Consider the following 20,189-nt stretch of genomic DNA (forward strand, 5'->3'; position numbering starts at 1 on the left):
ACCCTCCATCACTACACATCCCACCTCTCCTGCTCTGATCCCTCCAGGGTTTTATTTCCACTAGATGGCCTCATGGAGGGAGCAGGCACCCTTTCATATCAAGATTCCTTCCCCAGACAACTCACAATGCCACCTCCGATTCCTCAACAGTTCCATTTGCACAACAAAGCATGTCTATTTGGACATATTTGTCCTCTAGCTCTGTAACTATGAGAAAAACAGAGAAAGCACATGACCACAAGGCACCCTGGCTGTCACCCCTCCCATGTTTTCACATCAAGTGGAAGAGAGGAAATGAGCATGTGACAAAAGACCACTGATCTCCACATTATAGGTTATTCTGATGGACAGATTCTATTTAAGTCACCTGTCAGCAGCTGAGACTAAGGACATTTTCCTTGAAGATGGAAAACTCCTCGACAGGGAAAAAGAAACCTGACTCCGGTGCCTTCTTTTGCAGACTGTGTCAATATACATACGATGGCCTTTTCAGTCGGCAAGACATATGATATTTGCACATCTGCTGAATCTCTTGTCGTCTGCTCTGCACCGCACGGCACGGCACTGTACTCACAGTCACGCCGCGAGGCAGTCGCTGCAATGTAACAGGGAGCCTTCACCTCTGACAAAACAGCTTACTGACCTGCACTTGCATTACAAGTCTACTTTTGTGGCTTGGATCAAAAGCACAGAGGAGGTACGGAGACGTTTCAGCAGAAGCAAGTTACAAGCCCTGTTAAAGCTACTGCTGATGGGAGAGTCACATAATCATAAAGTATATACTGTGCATACATACACACTTATGCACAGTAAATAAATCCATTAGAACACGTTTTCTGAATGCATTATTAGGTGTGACAAGCATTTTAAGGAGATGAATGATGAAATGAAAGATACACGACAAAAGTGTCACTCAACAAAATCAATGTTTACAGGATGAAATAAGAAAACATTACTGTACCAGGATAAGAAGAGCTGTCAACAGTAGCTTGCAAGATGAAAAATCTTGCTCCATGCCTTTTCAAAGTGTGTGAGCTGATCACTCCAGTTCTGCTTCAGTGTCCGTGTGTGTGTGTGTCTGTGTGTGTGTGTGCGTGTGAGGCTGATGTGTGATGCCCTCCTCTCTGGGTCACTCTGTGTGTCCTGTCTGTCTGCCTGCCGTCTCCTCTCTGACTTGCTCCCGTTCTTCTTCAGGAGTAACTTGGGAAAGCTGAGGGAGGGAGGAGGGCTGGGAGAGTGTGTGTGTGTGTGTGGGTTCTGGTTGTGTGCGATGTGTGAACGTGGGGGGAGTGACTGCGGGGCTCGGATACCCCGCGAGTCCTCAGGTCTGGCACACCAGCCAATCAATAAATAGGTCCCAGTCAAGCGTGTTAGTTCAAACAAGGAGTTGGGCCAGCTGCAACTTCACAACTTCACACATTTGTGTGTGTGTGTGTGTCAGACGATCATATAGTGGGAATAATGGCAGACAGACAACTGTAAACCAATTTTCTTCCCCCTTTGATTCTTTCCATTTCTCCTCCTAATATCTCAAATTTCTGTCTCTCATATTGCTATTTTTTCCACCCTGCTTGCCATTCTCTCATTCTCTATCATTCTTGCTCGTGCCACTGTTTCTCATTTCTTTTCAGCCCTGGACGGCTTTTCTCCTTCTTTTGCCAACGCTCTGTTTTGAAAATGTCAAAAAATCTCGGTCATACTGTGGTAACTTTAGAAAAAGAAATCTCAAATGTCCAAGCATGCATAGAAGTGCTGACTCCAAACATACATCTAAACAAAACTGAGACATATTTGGGAGCACATGACTTCATGTCCAGCTCCTGACTGTGTTTTGCTTTACAAAGAGTTACATGTGAGAGCCCCATGTAAATCAGATGACATAGTCTGGTCACTGACGGTATCAGAATAGACTTTTCAGTCATGGTGATTTTTTTGCGATTTTATGACCTAAAAGTCTACTTCAATAGATCCTTTCATAACATCTGGCAGTTTAAGCCAGTGAACATTTGCTCTGTGGAGGTGGGGAACAAGCCAGGTGTCCCCTGGAGGGACAATTCCTCTGGTTGTAGAGAAAAACAACTGGTAAGACGGACAGCTCTCGGCACAGTGGGGATATACTACACACTGAGTAGCTTTTTCAGTATAACTTTTGCAATGGCAAGACACAAAAACAAAAGCTGAAAAACGGAAAGCTAAAAAAAAGAAATAGAGCAGTCCAAGTTAGTGCCGACCCACTGGTGCCCTGTGATGTGACTTACAAGGTAGCAGGCTATCGCTCAGGCATTCAACCCTGACCTTCCAAAGACAATAAAAACTCTGTGCCCGTCAGATCGAGACTTCAAATCCACCTCCCAATCAAACACCAAATCAAAACCCACATAATTGCTATCAATTAAGGCTGCAAGGAATGTGCTGCACTCCAGAGCAAATAGTCAGCAACCTTAATCACAACATCGGAACGGATGTCTCGACACTTAACCAGTACACACACACACACACTTTTTATACTTAACTTCTACACAGCAAAGCCATTTTGGAGTCTTAACTCACTGCTGACAGTCTGGGACTTGGCTTGTTTGATTTGGTAGTGGGGGAATGTCTGTACATTCTGCGAATTGGGGAACTACCAAAAACACACACGCACACACACACACACACACACATACCTACACACACACACACACCCTCAACTATCCACTTAACACTGGTGTATTTTGTGGTGCCAGCGGGGAGGGATGGGGACGCGTACATTTTCACAGGCCGACACAGAAATTATACCCCCTTGCACCCTTAATCCATAACCTTCTGATATTTGCTTTCAGAAGAAATCCTTCTCACATTCGCAAATGTATGACTACAGAAAATAAACTGTGGCATCGATGATGTGCCCAGAGTTTAAAACTAAACACCAGAGGAGGAAATGAATGTGTTTGACTGACACTCACTTGGAGCCAGTTCTCTACCACAACATTGCCGGAGGTGTCTCCTCACAGTTTAAACAATAATCCATGAACACGATGAGGTGAGAAAACATGATATAGTGCATTGTTATTTTACAAAAGGGCAGACTTCGATATTAGGTTGCATGAGGGACGCATGCAAGTGGTTGAGACAATTAGGGGATCTGATTGTCCGCAGACAGACAATCAGACAGGCTGTAAACAAACCAACGCTTTACGTCTAAACCTGTGCGTGAACACAGCCATAGTAAGTACAGCGGCTCAACGCTGAACCAGGCAGGGGATCTCTAAATCATGATAAACATTCAGGTAATAATTTTGCAATTCACTGATGTTTTCACTTCAAAAGAAGTGGGGTTTGGTCTGAGTTTAAAACTGAGTGACTTTTTAGAAATACTGCAGTGTTCAAGTCACTGCAGGTAATTTAAACAAAATAGGTTCCTGACCCTCATTAGGACAAGAACAATGCAAGTTAAATTTACTAGATGTTTTCCTATGACATGATGGGAAACCAGCCAATCAATATGCCTGTGAGTACCACCATAGTTCCTCTCATCACTCACTGTAAGGTAAAATGACACTAGCAAAGTTCACTCATGCAAAATAACATGTAAATGTAAACTGAAAAAGTTTTTTGGATCTTGTAAAGTGGCACTAAGTGGGATTTCCAAGTAACAGAAGTTTAACTGATCCTTTCCTCTACTCCTCTGTGGCAGAATAAATGGTCAGATTAAAAGATTGATATATTATGGGACGATGACCCAAGTTAACAGGCCCCGAGTTCTCAGAAAGAGAGACAAGTGAAGCTAAGGTTACCAGGGAATGACATTCAGTTACACTTAGAGCCCAAACCCTCAGCTCCCACGGGAAGACTTATATGATTCAGGTGGGATAAATGGTAGCCTCCCACAAACTCCACGAACGACGTATGTGCTCCAGGCATGATTTACACCAAAGCCATTGTTTAAAAAGCTTTTCTGGGCCACAATATAAAATGTTTTACCAGGACAGGGATTTTACGACCTGCAGCTGAAATCAACCACAGTTCCCCGTCCCCCCCAAAACCAGAGGATTAAAATAAAGATGTAATTCCCCGACAATCAGTTAAAACCAATTTAAGCCAGATGGGAGGTGAACTGCAAAACAGCAACTCAAAGCTGGCACTATTACAGCAAAAACATGTGCTTTAAAATACTCCCTAAATATTAGCTTCATTGTCTTTGATCACCAGCATTCAGGTTTTATTTCTTTTATCTTTTATTTCTTCCACATCCCCATGAGTCCAACTCCTTTTATTAACAACTTGATTGTGATTATTTATTATCATTCAATAACAAAACTTGATATAGAGGGGCGGTCAATTGGACTGTTGAGTCTTGCAAGTGATAGCAATATTTGGTTTCAATATTTGGTGGTAATCTGAAGATGACAGATTTACAGAGCCATAAACACACCTTCTGAGGATACTGTATCATGGTTGAGGTGGGAGGAAGAACAGTGATGCATTCAAGGCCATTTTAGGGATAAATAATGTGCTCAAGGGAAAAACAAACGCCAACTTGGCCTCTAACAGACCCATCTCTGTTGGCATGGAGTCGAGAAGACCTTCTGATTGGAACTCCCCATAGCTCTGCAAAGGAAGACATTTGTTCTGCTGGATATTGGTCCCAGAACTTTTTACAGCATGAATGAAAACAAAATGATTTGTTTCTCAGGATAGCAGGCGCATAATAAGGTCTTGTCAGCTTGCATAGTCCCAGAACATCCAGTGAGGCTGTGTTGGATGGCTTCATGGTGGAAGCTTCAATATTTAAAATGGTGAACATATTTTACATCTGCAACAAAACTGGCAAAAGAATGTACAGGGAGGTTAACCATGATATCAATATATTGCAAATGAATAAAATAATTTAAAAACAGATGTGATGTGTTTTGATAAGGAGGACTAAAAAAAAAGTTACCTCTGAGACAAGACAGACTGACATTGCCATCCTTAGAGCCACGCCGCTAGTGTGGCTAAAACACAGCCCAAGAATATATAAAAACATTAACTATGACATCCGTTTAATAAATAAATAAATAAATAAATAAAATCAATCAATCTATAAACAAATTATTTCTCAGTAAGGAGGGTGAGCAAAGGCACTTTTTTCTTTAAAAAACAAGCAAAACTATATTTAAGATATAATATATTATAATAATTTACTGTACTCTTTATAGTGACATTTTGAATAAGCCAGTAACCACAATCTGATCCCACCTGAGCAAACCTCTAAAACTCCACATGCAGCCCACAGCACAGAGGAGGAATGGGGCACGTAATTAAGAATCAACAGTGACATTTACTGCTTCCTGAAACCGCGTTCATACGTTCTCAGCACCAAGCTTTTCCCATTAGCACATTCAGGGGAGCTCATATGTTTTAGCAGCTTTCTGGTGAACGCACAGGCAAACTACATCAGGGTCCCTCTACGCCAGCACTCTCCCCATACACATGCCTCCCTCCTTAACCCAACCATGGCCACTGTGGCGTTTTAAAGAGGGTATGACAGGAGGGGATGGGCATAAATTAGCCGTGTAAAGCCGCTGGAGGCGACTAAACTGGCCCGCCAAGGTGGGCTGGAAGGAAACGGGGAGCGTGGGACTTGCATCCAGATCTGGGCAGACGCAAAGCACCTTGGCTTATTTATGGACTCCTAGCCGGCATCTAGCTTGACTGATCCCCTGTGTTTCAAAATGGAGACCATATTGCCATTTCATCTGGATATCATACCTTTTTAGAACAGTTTACATACATTTTCTGAAACTGCACTGATTCTTCTGAAAACTCAAATACAAATCAATACAACTGCAAAATTAATTAATGCAGCTATTAAACTGCACACTCTGGAAATTTACACTCAGTACATATTATCTTCATATGAATTATTTATATCTTTGAAGCCATTCAAGCAACTGTATGCTTAAGACCTTGGGTAATTAAATTTTTTATCTATTTCTACTATGTGTGGACACATAAGAGCAAAGACATTTCAAACTCCAGTGAGTTAAATAAATGCAAATATATGTTATGTCTGAGAGAGGTCACTTAACCTCTCATCTGACCTGGTTTATGCTGTTTAAATAATTCAAATATTACATGTATATATTATTTATTGGTGCTATGTTAAATTGGCCATTAACATAACAATAAAACAAGGTCATGGAGAATAAAAACAGTTCATATTGGAATTCAAGTTAGTGGGTGGCAGTGACGGCACATCCTCCTCTTGGCCCTGTGAAACTGAACAGAAGACGTCACTGCTCCATCTGGGGTTGTTCATTTCTGACATGCATCCAGACATTGTCATCCTTTTACCCCCCCAACTCCTTCCTGTCTGAGTGTCTAATTTGTTTTGGTTTCCTCATGCATTTCAAAATAAATTACTCTGAAGTTACATGCACACTGCTAAACTGCTTTTGTTTTTTGTCGCTTTAAAAATAAAAAACTGCTCCCTTGTAAAAGAAATTCTGCTTGGTGACATAAGGCTACAAGTTATAAAGTGGGACTTGCAATCAATAAACATGAGTATCAGTAATTAACAGCTTGCTCTGTTTTATCTGATCATAAAAAGCAGAGAGCAGAGCAGAGCAGCAAGCAGATGGTTCATTTATCGCTGGTGTTCTTTCCAGATCAAATAAACATGTTTGGGGAACAACAAGAGACATTAATGCCCACTGTTTTAAGAATGATTTGCATAGTGTGATTTACTACACAATACAATACAGGACAAGGGATTCTCTGAATTTGACAGAGACTAAAACTTGTCACAGCTCAAAGCTCCCCATTTGGCAGAACTTTTGAGAGTGACTGAATGACTGCTGTCACACTGGCTGAGCTAATGTTTGGATTACAACCAAATCTTTCCTCTTAACTGCCTTTAACAGCTTAAAACGACTCTTCTCAAGATCACAGGATGTTTTTCTTCTTTAAGCAGTTTGATACCTCAATCCTCTGCTTTAAAGGACCAAATTTAATTCACTCCAGGGTAGTTAGGACCAGTTTCTGTGACTCCTGATGAATATAAACCCCGGACAGCTTGTTTCATTAAGCTGTCTAGGGAAACGCTGAGTTATGATGAAAAAATAGTGCAGCCATTTGCAGCAATCAAAACTGTGAAACCAAAGATTTTTTGGCTGCAATAGCCTCCATCAGGTTTGCAGAACTGTAAATATGACATCTATGATCATGTCAGGATCCACAGCAGCTTATAAAAGACCAGTGACTGGGACAAATGAAACATCACTGGTGCCAAAACTTAAATGGAAAACTACAGTATAAACTCAAAAACACGGAAAACACTGTAATTATCTCAAGCAAATAGTTAATCTAAGTGAAGAGACATAGAGTCAATATTGTGTCTGATTCATGACATGAGAGTTCAGAGAAACTAAGTCCAAAGTTTTAAAGCAGGTCTTCTAGAACTTCTTCTTCTTGAACTGCAGACATGAAACAGGATCTCTCGTTAACCTCATTCATAATTGCAGAACGAGACGCAACAGTTCACCGGCGATTCCTCCTCCTCCAAATAAAAAAGGGCACCTGGTTTGTCTCAGCGGCTTATTATGCATGATGTGTGAGTGTGGAGCATTTACACTCAAAGCGAGCTGAGGCTTTTCAAGCCACAAAGAGACGTGCCTGATGCCCTGTATATGCAGCGTACAGCTAAGGTTTCACTTTTTTAACCCCAAAATTGAGTCACATCAGTAACATGTGTTTTTCATTGCTGAAAATGTATTGTGTGTTGTCTTTGGCTCTGAGACGATCAGAGAAAGTGATAGTAATATGATAAAGGTGGTCAAAGGAGGCTTTAACCCTTGGAGCGTCCTCTGAAATCTGACATTTTTCACTTGGTTAAATAATGATGCAATAACAAGGAGAGCAAAGGGGCGTGTGTACTTCAGTTCCTTGTTATGACCTGTATCTGACCTACAAACATGGAAATGATTAAAGAAAAAATGGATGACACCTCCAGCACATTGTTCCAATTCCCTCTGAGAAACACAGAAATTCACCAAATTTTTCTGTACACATGCAATTAGATTTTAAGAAAAATACTTCTCAGGCTATTATTCATTCTCATCTCAGGCTGAAACATGTTGGCTTTTATTATTGTTCAAATATGAACAAGCCAGTTTAAAATTTGAGAAAATCTGCGGCAAACCTCAGTCTTTTCTACTCCTTGTTAAATGATTGCCTTCATAATGGAGGATTCAAACTAAAATTATTTCAAGATTTGGAACTGCAGGAAAAAAAGCAAAGCAGAAAAGTATCTCAGTAGTCAAAGGTCCCACACTGTGCGAGACCCAGAAGTTACACATGTACACACACAATTTGAAATTGGCCTGATTCTGGCTGTAAAAGCAGGACCAGAAAGATCCAAATCTTACTGACTCTTTTTTGATTCCGTATAGGATTCATGACATAAGCTCTTACGCAATGTACCTCTCCGTCCACAGCTTGCCATGGTGCTGGAAGTGCTGACAGTTCTGTCAGGCAGTCACACTTCAACACATCAACTGGGCTTTGTCCTGCAGCACCCACATTTAGAGAGAGGAAACAATCTATCAGCCGGCCACAGTGCGGCTCTGCAATCAAGCATTCCTCACCCATATGCTTCTGTAATCAGCTGAGAAACACGTAGAGGATGCAACCACACAGACACGAGGAGACTGATCATCATATCGTTTAACAGGTCAGATTGTGGAGCTTTTTATTAACATAATCTGAAAAGAAAAGACAAGGAAGTGATACGAGGAGACAGATGGTGAAAGACACCCTGAATAACAGCAGAGAAGAAAAAGTGGAAAAAAGAGCACATGCAGTGACTCAGTTCAGCCATACCCACTTCCATTTCATCTGCATTTTCTCTCTTTAAGCCTCTCTCTTTTTCAGGCTGTCACTCCATTAAGTTGTCTTTTCTCTTTCCATCCCTCTTGCATAAAATTTACCGGATAGCGTTTCAGCTCAGCCTGTCTAAACCTACGGAGCAGATCACAGATCTATATGGAAAAGAGCGCTCACACGCCTGCCGTCCTGCCCCATCCTTTTCCAAAACCACTGGCATATCAAATACAGAGCGCTCGCTAGTAGGTCAACAAGGAAATATGGCCCACGGGACACATATTATGGTTTTTCACCAAAGCCTCAAGATAAACAGGACTCAAAAAATGCCCATCCTTTCCTCCAAATTTCCCCTCAGACTCCTGCCCGACAGTGAAGAGGAGCTTTAAGGCTCCTCTGGAAAAAAAAAAGACAGGACAGGAGGCTGTTGTAGCAACGCAATGCCAAGCTTCAAGAAACTCAGAATCCAAGTATGTATGACCGCAAGATAATGGCAAAAGAAATTAGCTGACATCACTGCTCTGGATGTAACCAGAGACAAAACAGGGGAGGCATCCTCGCCAACTGAAGAGGACGATCAATGGTGCCAAGTGAATGCTGTGCGGAGAGCTGCGTGCAGAAATCCTTCGTCTATTTAAAGGGTATTAGCTCTGTCTTTAAGGAGTAACATGATATGATTGTCAGATTATTTTGTGATCATTTAAACTTTATTTATATGCTTGGTATAATGTCATACATGCCCATTAAAGCAGTAAAAATCAATATTTTCAGCCATGCTAATGGTGTGGCCTGTGGATGGCAGTGTGGGTCAGTCTACTTCTTCAAGGCTGAAATATTATGAGACAGTGTCCTCCCAAAAAGAAAGACAGCATCAGTCTTTTCTGCAAAACAACATGTGCTTACAATGAAATGAGAGTTAGAGACACAGAGAGAGAAAAAGAATGATAGAGAGAGATGAGGAACTGTGTGTGTGTGTGTGTGTGTGTGACTGTATGAAAGTGTGTAACAGCTAAATCTGTGCATGTTAGCACGCCAAGTAAATACACTTTGAGAAAAGCCAGTGAGTTTACAAAACTCACGCCATTGGCTGTGTTCCTTTACATTGCCAATGAAATGTGGAAACTACATCAAGTTTCTCTTTCACAGTTTACAAAACAGAATCGCCGAGCGCACGCTCATGAAAGGAAACCTCACATGTCCTCCTTGCCCAGGTGATGGAGGAGGAGAGGAAACATTTAGATGCATGACTGGAGAGTAACCGCACAGGAAAAGAGCCGCAATGGATCAGCGCACCCCCATCCCATCCCGCTCCCACATAAAAACCCCTTTACCTTGTTTTCCCCAGGAGCTTTTGGGCTCACAGCTGTTTAAACATGCTACTGTAGTGAACTCCCAACCAGCACGGAGTTTGCAGCTCAGACAGTAAAACTGAACAGCAGGAGAGGAGAGGAAGAATAAGCAGCTTTCTATCTTGACCCCGAATTGTCAGCAAGGGGCTACATTTTTTGTGATATTCAGAAATGAGTAAGAGACATAAAGTGGTATCTACCTCGAAAGGTGCTGAACACGTGTAATTCAGGTATTAAACATCTTTTTTATTTTACTTTCAAGCACTGCAAAAAAAAGAAGAGAAAGCTAACTTCTCAGCAATAATTTCTGTTGCAGTCTTCACAGCTCAAGAGCAGCACCTTGTGTCTGACAGACAAAACTACAAGACATTTAGAGGCTCATCTCCAAAGCTGCTCAACAGCCTTGTTAAAGCACAGTAGAATCATCGCGGGACCTTCATCGTTCACTACGGGCTCATAAATCTGGAAGCTTCAATACTCCACTGGGTCACCTTTCACTGGGAGTTGGGTCAGGAGAATCATCGTGACCTTAAAGACAAAATAATAATAATAAAAAACAGCTGCAAAAAAGTGACTTCAATCTTAGAGACACATGAGCTCTAGACTGATAAGCACCCTAAGTTTCAATAAGCAAGAGCCCAACTTTAATAAGTGGCTGAATTTAAAATCTGACCTTTACAGTGAGGTAAAGGTTAATTTAGTAAATCCATTAAAATCTTTATTAACAACCTGTTACAGCAACAACATCTCAAGAAAACAGAACACATGTCTCTGAGCTTCAAATATCAGTTCTAGCTCCCAGTTGCCTCCCCAGTTCCCACATTCACATACATTGTACGTACAGTATACAGAGTCTAAAGGGGATGTATGACAAACACTGACAAGACTTGTCTGCAGTGTTTGGGGTGGTCTAAGCCTTCTCAAGTGTGGCAGAGGTTTACACAAACCCATAGCTTCTGGCATCAGACAGAAAATAAGAGGGTGTTAAAATAAATCCTCCCACCCATAGACAGAGAAGGCCTGGCTATATATCACACACATATGTACACATTTTAAATCATTAGCGGGTACAAACACTTTTCTCCTTCTGGCCTATTGTCATCAGATTCTCACAAACAAAGGACACACAAAGCTGTGTGTGTGTGTGTGTGTGCGCACGCACAAATACATGTGTGTGCCAGACAGGAGCCGCAGGCTGAGCTCATCTAGTAGGCCTTCACTCTGCGCCTCCCTCTAATTGGTGTCTTTTGCCTCGTGCCGCCATGCAATTGAGGGCAAAGCAGCGCCGGGCTTTTAAAACCTCTCCCTCACCCGTTGGACACCCACAATCCCTCACCTCCCATCACTCCATCATCTATGGCATCCCAGTGAGAGATGGAGTAGAAGAGACGCTCCTCTGCTGTACTTCATCCCCTATCATTATCCCAGTGAGCTCATTCAGAAAAAAAAAAAAAATCTGATTGTGAGAAATGCTGCTCATTTGCTTGTGGTTCAACCTGTAAAACCCAAGGCGCCACAACTCACAACCGAACAGTGAACAGCACATTCTTAACTTTGAGGAAATCAAACTGAGCTTAAAACTGCAGAGGTCGATAGGAATATGCTGGACAGGCTAATTCTCCTCTTTCTTTAAAAATTCAGTTCCAATATATTTTTTTTTCCTTTCTAAATATTTAGAGATGAGCTCTTGCTTCCTTTCTGCACAATATTAATTATTTCTTCAGTGATCAAATGATTGATGGCTTTATATTGTTACCACAGATATTCACATTTGGCTCCACAGCAATGCGAAGATTAATACCATAAATCACAGGCAGACTATCTTTACAGACACCCCGTATAACAACACAATGCAGACATTTCATTGGGGGACAAGGGAACACCAGCACGAATAGTTGTCTTTAGTCAACTAACACCCTGGCTCCCGGCCCAAGGCCTCCAGACAATGTTTTCATCGCAGGACCTTCATCGTTCACTACGGGCTCATAAATCTGGAAGCTTCAATACTCCACTGGGTCACCTTTCACTGGGAGTTGGGTCAGGATTCAGAAAAAAAAAAACGATTCTAAAGTTTGCACGCATGTTGTGGGAGGATGCACATCCACTAAAGCACCAGATGCTGCTCTGATACAGAACTTATAGGTAGCTGCTTTTGTTTGTTTTGTTTTTTTTTCTTGTAAAAGGTTTGTACCTTTCTGCTTCTGACCTCTGAACAGATCTCATATTCCTACTGTTTGAAGTTAGTATAATGAAAAAGAAAAACAAATGGGAAAAGCAAAGTGAAACTTAGCTCAAGGTCCAGAGTTTTAAAGCTTTTTAAGGTGGTCGAGAAAAAAAAACAAAAAAACACATACACACTTAAATTTTGATCCTTTAAAATAGCTTTGGCATTGCACAACGGCTTTGACTGCTTATCCTATGCTTAACATATCAGCTTCTCCAAACTCAGTGTCCGGTACATGCATCTGGGAAGCATCATTGGAATTAATACCACGTTGCCGGATGAACAGAAAAAAGGCCCAGTTTCTCAGAGCCTCCGTGGTTTCTGCACTCGACTTCAAATCAGAGAACGGGGCCGTGCTCACAATCAGCCTGAGGGCCTTTTGTAAACCTCATGCACTGGTACACAGAGGCAAGACCAATTAAGCTATGACTACACACAACTTGTTGTACTATTAAGAGGGTAACATGCATGATCTGTGGAAGACCACAAGGCTATGACATCTAAAACAAGCTGTCTCTGAGTATATGATATGTTTCCTGAGGGTAAAATAGAGTTTATAATGAAGGCATATTGCTGATTAGGAGACACTGAATACTTCAAACACATCATGTGCATTACTCATCAGTGCTGCTGGGAATTGTGCTACAGGTCATTATAATACCATTTTCCCTAAAAACCGTCCTTTGGATGCTTTGAATTTGTTTGACAGAGGCTTTTGTGTTGTTTGATTTCTAAGCCACAGCTAACAAATTCAAAATGCACAAACACAGTTTAGTAAGCAGTACATCATGTGTTTTTCAAACCTTGCAAACAGGCATCCATCTACTTCATCTCACTGTGGTAAAGCCAACCAATGCTTGGCCAAACCACCAGGTCTGCAAAATTAGAAAAAGCTATACCAAACAATGATAAGATAAAGAAAATATTCACCAAGTTTTTTTGTTTTTTGTTTTTTCACATCTATAGTCAAACAAGTTCAGGCAGGAGAGAACCATAACAACACTCGGATGAGTTTATCTTTTACTAACCTCTGGCCCCTCAAAATGGCAGGAGAATGAGTAAGATCAGCTACATCAGTGACACCTATCCTTCTGGTATCATTTGTACTGAGTAAGTATAGTTTTCACATTTTCCAAAGTATTATACTAAACTTGTGGTAAACTAAAAGGACTTAGGTTGTACTTACTGTTTGGTGCATGTGTCCTTTGACTGTGCTGTTCAGTACTGCATAACCAGTGATACCTATAGTTAAGCACCAGTCTATAAGAACAAAAAAATCCCTCAAGTATACACTGACTCACTGGCTCCACAGCTTCATGCCCTGCAGAACATTAAAGTGTGTATGTACAAGTTCGAGCAAGAGCGAGCGACTCAAATGAATCTTCACCTACAACCTAAAGAGATCCTTAAATTGTGCTAATTTTGAAGTCAAGGGCTTATCTCTGTGTTGTGTAAAGCTCTGGTCTAAGTATGCCTTCTTGAGTTGCAAGCACTGTTCACTTTTCAATTTGGAGGAGTGTCAGGGTCATTTTTCAATTTTGCGGTTTGTGAACAGATTACGTTCTCTCCCAGGGCTCCCTGAGAGCGAAAACTGAGTGTGCACAGGCGTGTGTGAGTTTGCGTGTGTGTGTGTTTGTGGCCCTGCTGTAGGTCTGGACACATACACTTCATGGTCCTGATTTTCTCATGTTTACGCTCACATTACTTATACCATTCTGCAGTGATGGGTTCTCAGCATGCACCAGGGCAAGACCACTACATTCAGACCAAAACCTTCTTTCAATATACAGTAAGTACTGCACAACCAGAGATGCCGAGTTAAGCGCTGGACTATAAGAACCCTAAAATCCCTCAGGAATACACAACTTACAGACAGCCAAGCTCCACTGCTTAATGCACTGAAGAGTATAAATTACATTTTGGAATCGTAGCTTTTGCTGTCATCCAAAACTACTTACTGAGTGAGGTGAAGGACGTAGTTGATAATGCTGCAAAATCTGAAAAAGTGCCTGGAGGGACTGAATGTGAAAATGCACACGCCTTTTATAAAACTACTGCTGGACTCAGAAAACTAGCTGTTGGAATGTGACTTGTTCATATTTAAAAGAATGAAAAATAAAACTTTTGATGGGACCACAAAATCCATGCTGGAGTAATAATCACAATGCCCTCATTCGTGCCGCGTAAAGAAGACACTGGAGATGCATCAAGACATAGTAAGAGAAAATTTACTTTCAAACATGACGAAATTTTGCCATACTTGAAGTTGCAGACTCTGAAGGATCATTGAACTTCACACAAACAGTGCACAGATGGTGCAAGAGGAATTAGTATTTAGGTGGCAACTAGTTTTCTTAATTGATTTACCAGCTGATCATTTTCTGAATTCACACATTGTTGCTATGACTGTTGACAGACACAGCTTTGGGGATCAACTGAAACTTAAATTGCAGCCCCTCCTTCCAGTAAACCACCCGGCTGCACTGGATACAGCAAGCTAATTGTACAGAAAGCAGAACAGGACATGGCTTTCCAGATAGGAAAACTAGGAGATGTGTGTGTTTGTTCTGCTACTGTACTGTACATACCCAACGAGCTCCACACAGAGCCATTAGAGCCCACATTAAAGAGAGCGATCCGTTTTGGGTTGCATCTTGCCCACTGCTTAACCTAAACTCTGCTCCGCATGGGTGGCAGGGATCCTTCAGCAGCAGGTAATTACTGCTGTAACTCAGGATAACACCGTTGCTTACACTGGAGATTGGCTACATACTGAAAGGCTGCTGGAGCCAAATGGCCACTATGAACACCTCACGCAGAAGCTTACATTGGAGTGCTACTGAAGTTATTTAAGTTACTAACTGCCACCCTGCTGTGAGTCTGTATATTTCAAGTCGACAACCACAAGGTGAAACACAGCTTGTCCTAGACATATTTTTATTTTAAAGCAACATCTCTGCTGAATTTATTTAAAACAGAACTAAAGTGTTTGGGTGGGGGATTCCCATCAAGACTGAGAGCTTCTTAGACTGAGATGTTATTGTTTGGCTGCAATTTTCCTTGTTTTGAAAACTGTGACAAAATTTAATTTAGCTTGTTTCTCTTATTTAACCAGACTGGAACCACATTTATGGCAAAGGCCTTGAATAATCTCGCCCACGTGCCCCTACGCACACACACACACACACACACACAGAACCAGAAAATAAGAGGTCTAATAGCAACAATCGCCTCCACTTGGAGGCAATTAGTACGTGCATTGCCAAAATCCACGGCTAAGACATCCAAAAATTCCTGGACGAAACTTTTTGGCATCAACACATCCCTATTGTACGAGTGTGTCTCTGTTTGTGTCTGTGCATGTCTGTGTAAATGCACAATGAACGAGGAGTAAAATACAAACATCTGCAACAGGGAGTGAAACTTGAAATGTAAACAATTAGAAATCAATCAGTCGCCCACAAAAGGTGTGCGTGCCTTCACATGCCGAGGAGAAGCAGATACTGCAGAAGGTGAGGAAAGAAGAGTGTGGGGACGATAGGGGAGGAAGAGGAGGTAGGAGAGCAGAGGGGGGAGGCTTCACCCATTAATCAAAGACATAGTTTTGGATGTTGTGCATGTGCAAGGCGACATGTGATAGTGTTGAATGCCAAAGGCGCAGTAATCGCAAACACATGAATTCTCATATTGCGCTGCACAGTATATGCACATGCCAGCATGCAAATACAAACAACTATGGAATAACACGAGGGTACGCTGTCTAAGTGTCTCTGCAGAGGGGAGTGTGCGTGCAACAGTAGCCAGCAACAGACACCCTACTGGCTGCATGCATTCTCACACACACACACACCCACATTTGTTATGTGGGTGTTGTGGTGAGGTCTTGTCCCTGGTGGTATTACCTCAGCAGCACCACTCCAGTACCCGCAGAGCACTGGTGTGAGACCACATCAAGCGGGGGAGATATTCACTGTGGCACAGTGAGGGCCAGGGCTTTACTGAACACATATGTTGATGGAACAAACACGGGGGCGAGAGAAAGATCCCCAGTCCAAAGCCACGTGGCTTTACACCACATTCACCAGCACTCAGCACTTTCTTCAAGAGCGCTGGAGCCAATGCTCCAAACAGCGCTCGCACGTGCCAAACACCAGTCAGCCAGCCAAAGCGAACAAGTCAAAAAGGCGAACGTCTCCTAATTCACTGCTTGCCTGTTCAGTCCTTTCTTTTTCTTGCTTTAAATGCACAATGGACATCAATTCCAGTGCAAAGGACAAACTGTTGTCCTGGTCTGTCTTGCAAACAAAATTCAAGAGAGTCTGGGTACCTTTCAGATTGCTGGCTATGCAAAAACAAACACTGGCATTCATGGCTAACTGGCGTCACGAAAGCAGTTATTATCTTGCTGCTTGGACCCAAGGTTTTCCAATCCAGCTATAGACACAAGGATTCTAATAAACAACTCATTCAGTGCAATGTGGACGGATCCAGAGAAGTTCATTTCTAAAGGAAACAAGTCAGATAATGAATAAATATCAGCAAACATGATGATTGGAGAAAGGTAGTGATGGGACTGGATAGAAGTGAGTGGGAACTGTATGAAACATTATGCTTCAAAGTTCTACATGGTAGTAGTGTACTGATGAGTTATAAATCAATAAAAGAAAAAAGCTAAGATAACCATACACTAGATCCTGATCCAGATTAGTCATACAGACATGAGAGTGATATTGAACTTCTCATCTAACTCTTAGCAAGACAGCAAATTAGAGTATTTGCCTAAATGTCAGACTATCCCTTTGAAGGTACGCTGTGGTTTGTTTTGTTAACAAATAAAGTTGCGTCAGTGTTGCTGTTGCTCACCAAAACACAGTGTGTGTATTTAGTTAGTCTATTTCCTTGCTGATTAAACATTTGCAAAGCTGATTAGTTTGGAAGAATTTGAAACCTACATGGTTTATATTCATTTTCCATTCTTTCCATGTTTAATCGCTAAAACATTTTCTTCTTTCTTGCTTTGTTGGCACATTATTATATTTATAAGCATGTTAAAGCCACAATCTGCTGTCAATCTGTGGATGAAACCATGTGCACATTCAAGATGTATTAGCAAAACTGGGACCTGCTCACTAAAACTTTACTCAGTAGCACTACTAGTGGTTAAAAACTCCTCGGGGTGGAAGCTGAAGCTAAAGCTTTAACTTAAAGTGGTGCAAACACCAGGGGGCACAGCACGTAGTGGAAAAAACTTGAGCCTAAACATCCTTTCGGACTGCCAAAACTAACATGCCCATCCTTTTAATGAAGACAAATGAAGTGCTCAATTGTGCAAGACCGCTGCCCTTTCCACCTGGCGCAACATGCAAAACACAGCTGCCAAGTTAGCACGCAGCTGAGCGATGGGCCTCTCTGTCTGCGAGCTGCTGCAGCCTCGGCCACTGAGTGCTCCCCCTGCTCGCCACCCCGACTGGCCCTTGGCCCCTCTCGTCCAACCCCAATTACTCCGAACCCTGACACCCTGCCAAAAGGCGGAACCGTCTCGGCACTTGTTCACCCCGAAGGTTTTTGAAAAGGGGAAAAAAAATGCCCCTTACTGTTGCTGCCTGAGGTGCAATTGAGCATGTAAAAACATTAGGGCCTGCATTGCTTGGCATGTGATGAAGTGAGAGAGGCAGAGGGCAGAGAGGAAGAGACGTCTAACAAAACATCCAACATCTAACAAAAGGATGAGAGGGAGAAAAGGTGAGAAAATAAAACAACAGTGCAAGACGACGAAACCGCCATTCCATGAAACGTGTAAAGACAGGCAAAGTGGAAGTGTCCTCACACTTGGCCTCAGGTCGTTACTGTAGAGCTGGGCCCTAATGACTGTCATTACCACCACTTAACTGTCACAACCCATAATATCCTGGCTGTCCTTGGTGTGGTTAACACAAAATGTGATCCAGAGCAGCAATCAGTGCATCCTGACCCTAAGTGCAGCGTTCAGTGGTTTACAGGGCAAAGGAACTAATTAGAAGCACTCTGTCTTCTACATAAATATTTGCATGTCCACGTCTTTACTTAAATGAGATTTTTAGCCTTTCTGAGTTTATTGTTTTGGTATTCCAATCTCACCAACCTCAATTCCAGCCGCACAAAAAGCTCCAACAAACCAAATGTTTGCTACCTGTCCAGCAGGACACTTACATGGTGAACACAGTGGAACATTTAGGTGCTAAAGCTCTCTCAAGACCTGACAGATACCAGACTGCAGAGAGTAAATACTGCACTTAGAGTCATCAAGTGAGAAAAATTTTCATGTAAACAATCGTCTTTTGACAAGTCTAAAAGGTTTTGTGATTCTGCAGAATGTCAAAGTGAAAATATGCATGTTTAAAGCTAAGGGCATACATAGAACAGCTTACATACTGTTACTGACGTCAGTCCTGGTCCTAAGAAACGTCACGATCTCACAAATACAACTAGAAACTGACGCGTACATACACACACTCATCTGGTAAATGAAGGATCACCTTTCAGTAACCCACTTTAAAGTTGCCTGTTGACAGGGTGATCATATTTGCTGTCTAGACGGCAGCCGACTGAAGAGAAAACCGTGTGGTGTGTCTCTCTTTCTATCTCTTCTCTCGTCTTTTGTCCAAAGGCTGTCTCTTCTCTTCTATCTCTTCTATCCCAAATCTCCATTTCACTTCATGACAATGATCAGAAGTTTACAACACTTGTTTCTCTGTCCTCCTTTCTTTTTCTCATTCTCTGTCACTCAGCCCGAGGTTGAGTGGTAGCTGCCACCTGTGCGTCGCCTTTGGAACAGACACTTCTCAAGAGATTAGGTTTCGAACTCCACTTTAACCTTTAAACAATTACGGACTGGTTCTCTCTCCGCAGTGAAACTAATCCGATAATTTAACCAAACTTTGCAAAGTGTTTGTCACCATTTTAAAACATATTTTGTAGGTTTGGAGAGTGTTGCAGCTCTGTCTCTGCAGCAGATCAAACTAACATGCTGGAAAAATTCATTCATGGCCAAAACAATGAGTGGGAATGGCCATAGCTAGATTTATGAGCAGCTTTTCTGTTTATCTTCACAGTCCTACTCATTCAGTCTTGTTACAGTGAAAAAAAGAAGACTTTCTCAGACTCAGCAGCCAGCATTTCAGCCATCAGACCCCCCGCATACTTTGATTCAGGAACTTCTCAACCTAATAAACTTATTTAATATTTGTTTATGAATGCTGACATTGTTGAAGCTCTACAGTGCATGCTTGCCATCACATAATAAATAAGGGTTAATTTAGAAAGGTATGTTAGGCCTTAGCTGTTTTAGACAGCTCTATTCCATCGAAGGAGCTCGTGCTGAGGTTGCCAGGAAAAACACTTTCTTTAGGAGAGAACAATTCATCTGTGGCCCTCTTGGGGGATAGGGTAAAGGTGCTGGGGAGGTCAGTCTTATTGCCCACCAGCCGACCCTGGCACATGCTCATGAAGTTAAACAAGAGAAAGCGAATACACTTTGAGATCTGCGTCCTGGGTTGCTTGCTAATTAAGCTGCGCTTGTCTTGGCTTCGGATCAAGCTTAATATTGAACCAAGAGCCAACATAGAACAGTGCTACAGGCATACAGAGACCGAAACCAGCTGAGTCCTAAAAGGCCTCACAAGTGTGGCTCCTGGGAGAGTGTGGGATCCTCATATGAAGACATCACAAGTCACAAGTCAGATAATAGTATGACACTTTTACATCCAGTTTAAATTTTCTCTTTGACCCTGAAT

The 20,189-nt window shown here is 42.0% G+C and overlaps 1 protein-coding gene across 3 annotated transcripts in view; it reads right to left on the bottom strand.

The window, feature by feature from the left end:
* The window catches only part of LOC121177297 (ADAMTS-like protein 1), an 81,540-nt gene that overhangs the window by 29,063 nt on the left and 32,288 nt on the right, over positions 1-20,189 (bottom strand). Inside the window, exon 1 of one of the 3 annotated variants that reach the window (XM_041031563.1) lies at positions 962-1,083. The exons of the other annotated variants lie outside the window; for them this stretch is intronic. Coding sequence (XP_040887497.1) covers positions 962-1,015 — 54 coding nt within the window. The 5' untranslated portion in view covers positions 1,016-1,083. Of the gene's footprint in view, positions 1-961; positions 1,084-20,189 lie in introns of those variants that run through there. 3 annotated transcript variants of the gene reach the window in all.

Source organism: Toxotes jaculatrix, chromosome 23 (assembly GCF_017976425.1).
Source record: "Toxotes jaculatrix isolate fToxJac2 chromosome 23, fToxJac2.pri, whole genome shotgun sequence".
In the NCBI taxonomy this organism is placed as follows: Eukaryota; Metazoa; Chordata; class Actinopteri; family Toxotidae; genus Toxotes; species Toxotes jaculatrix.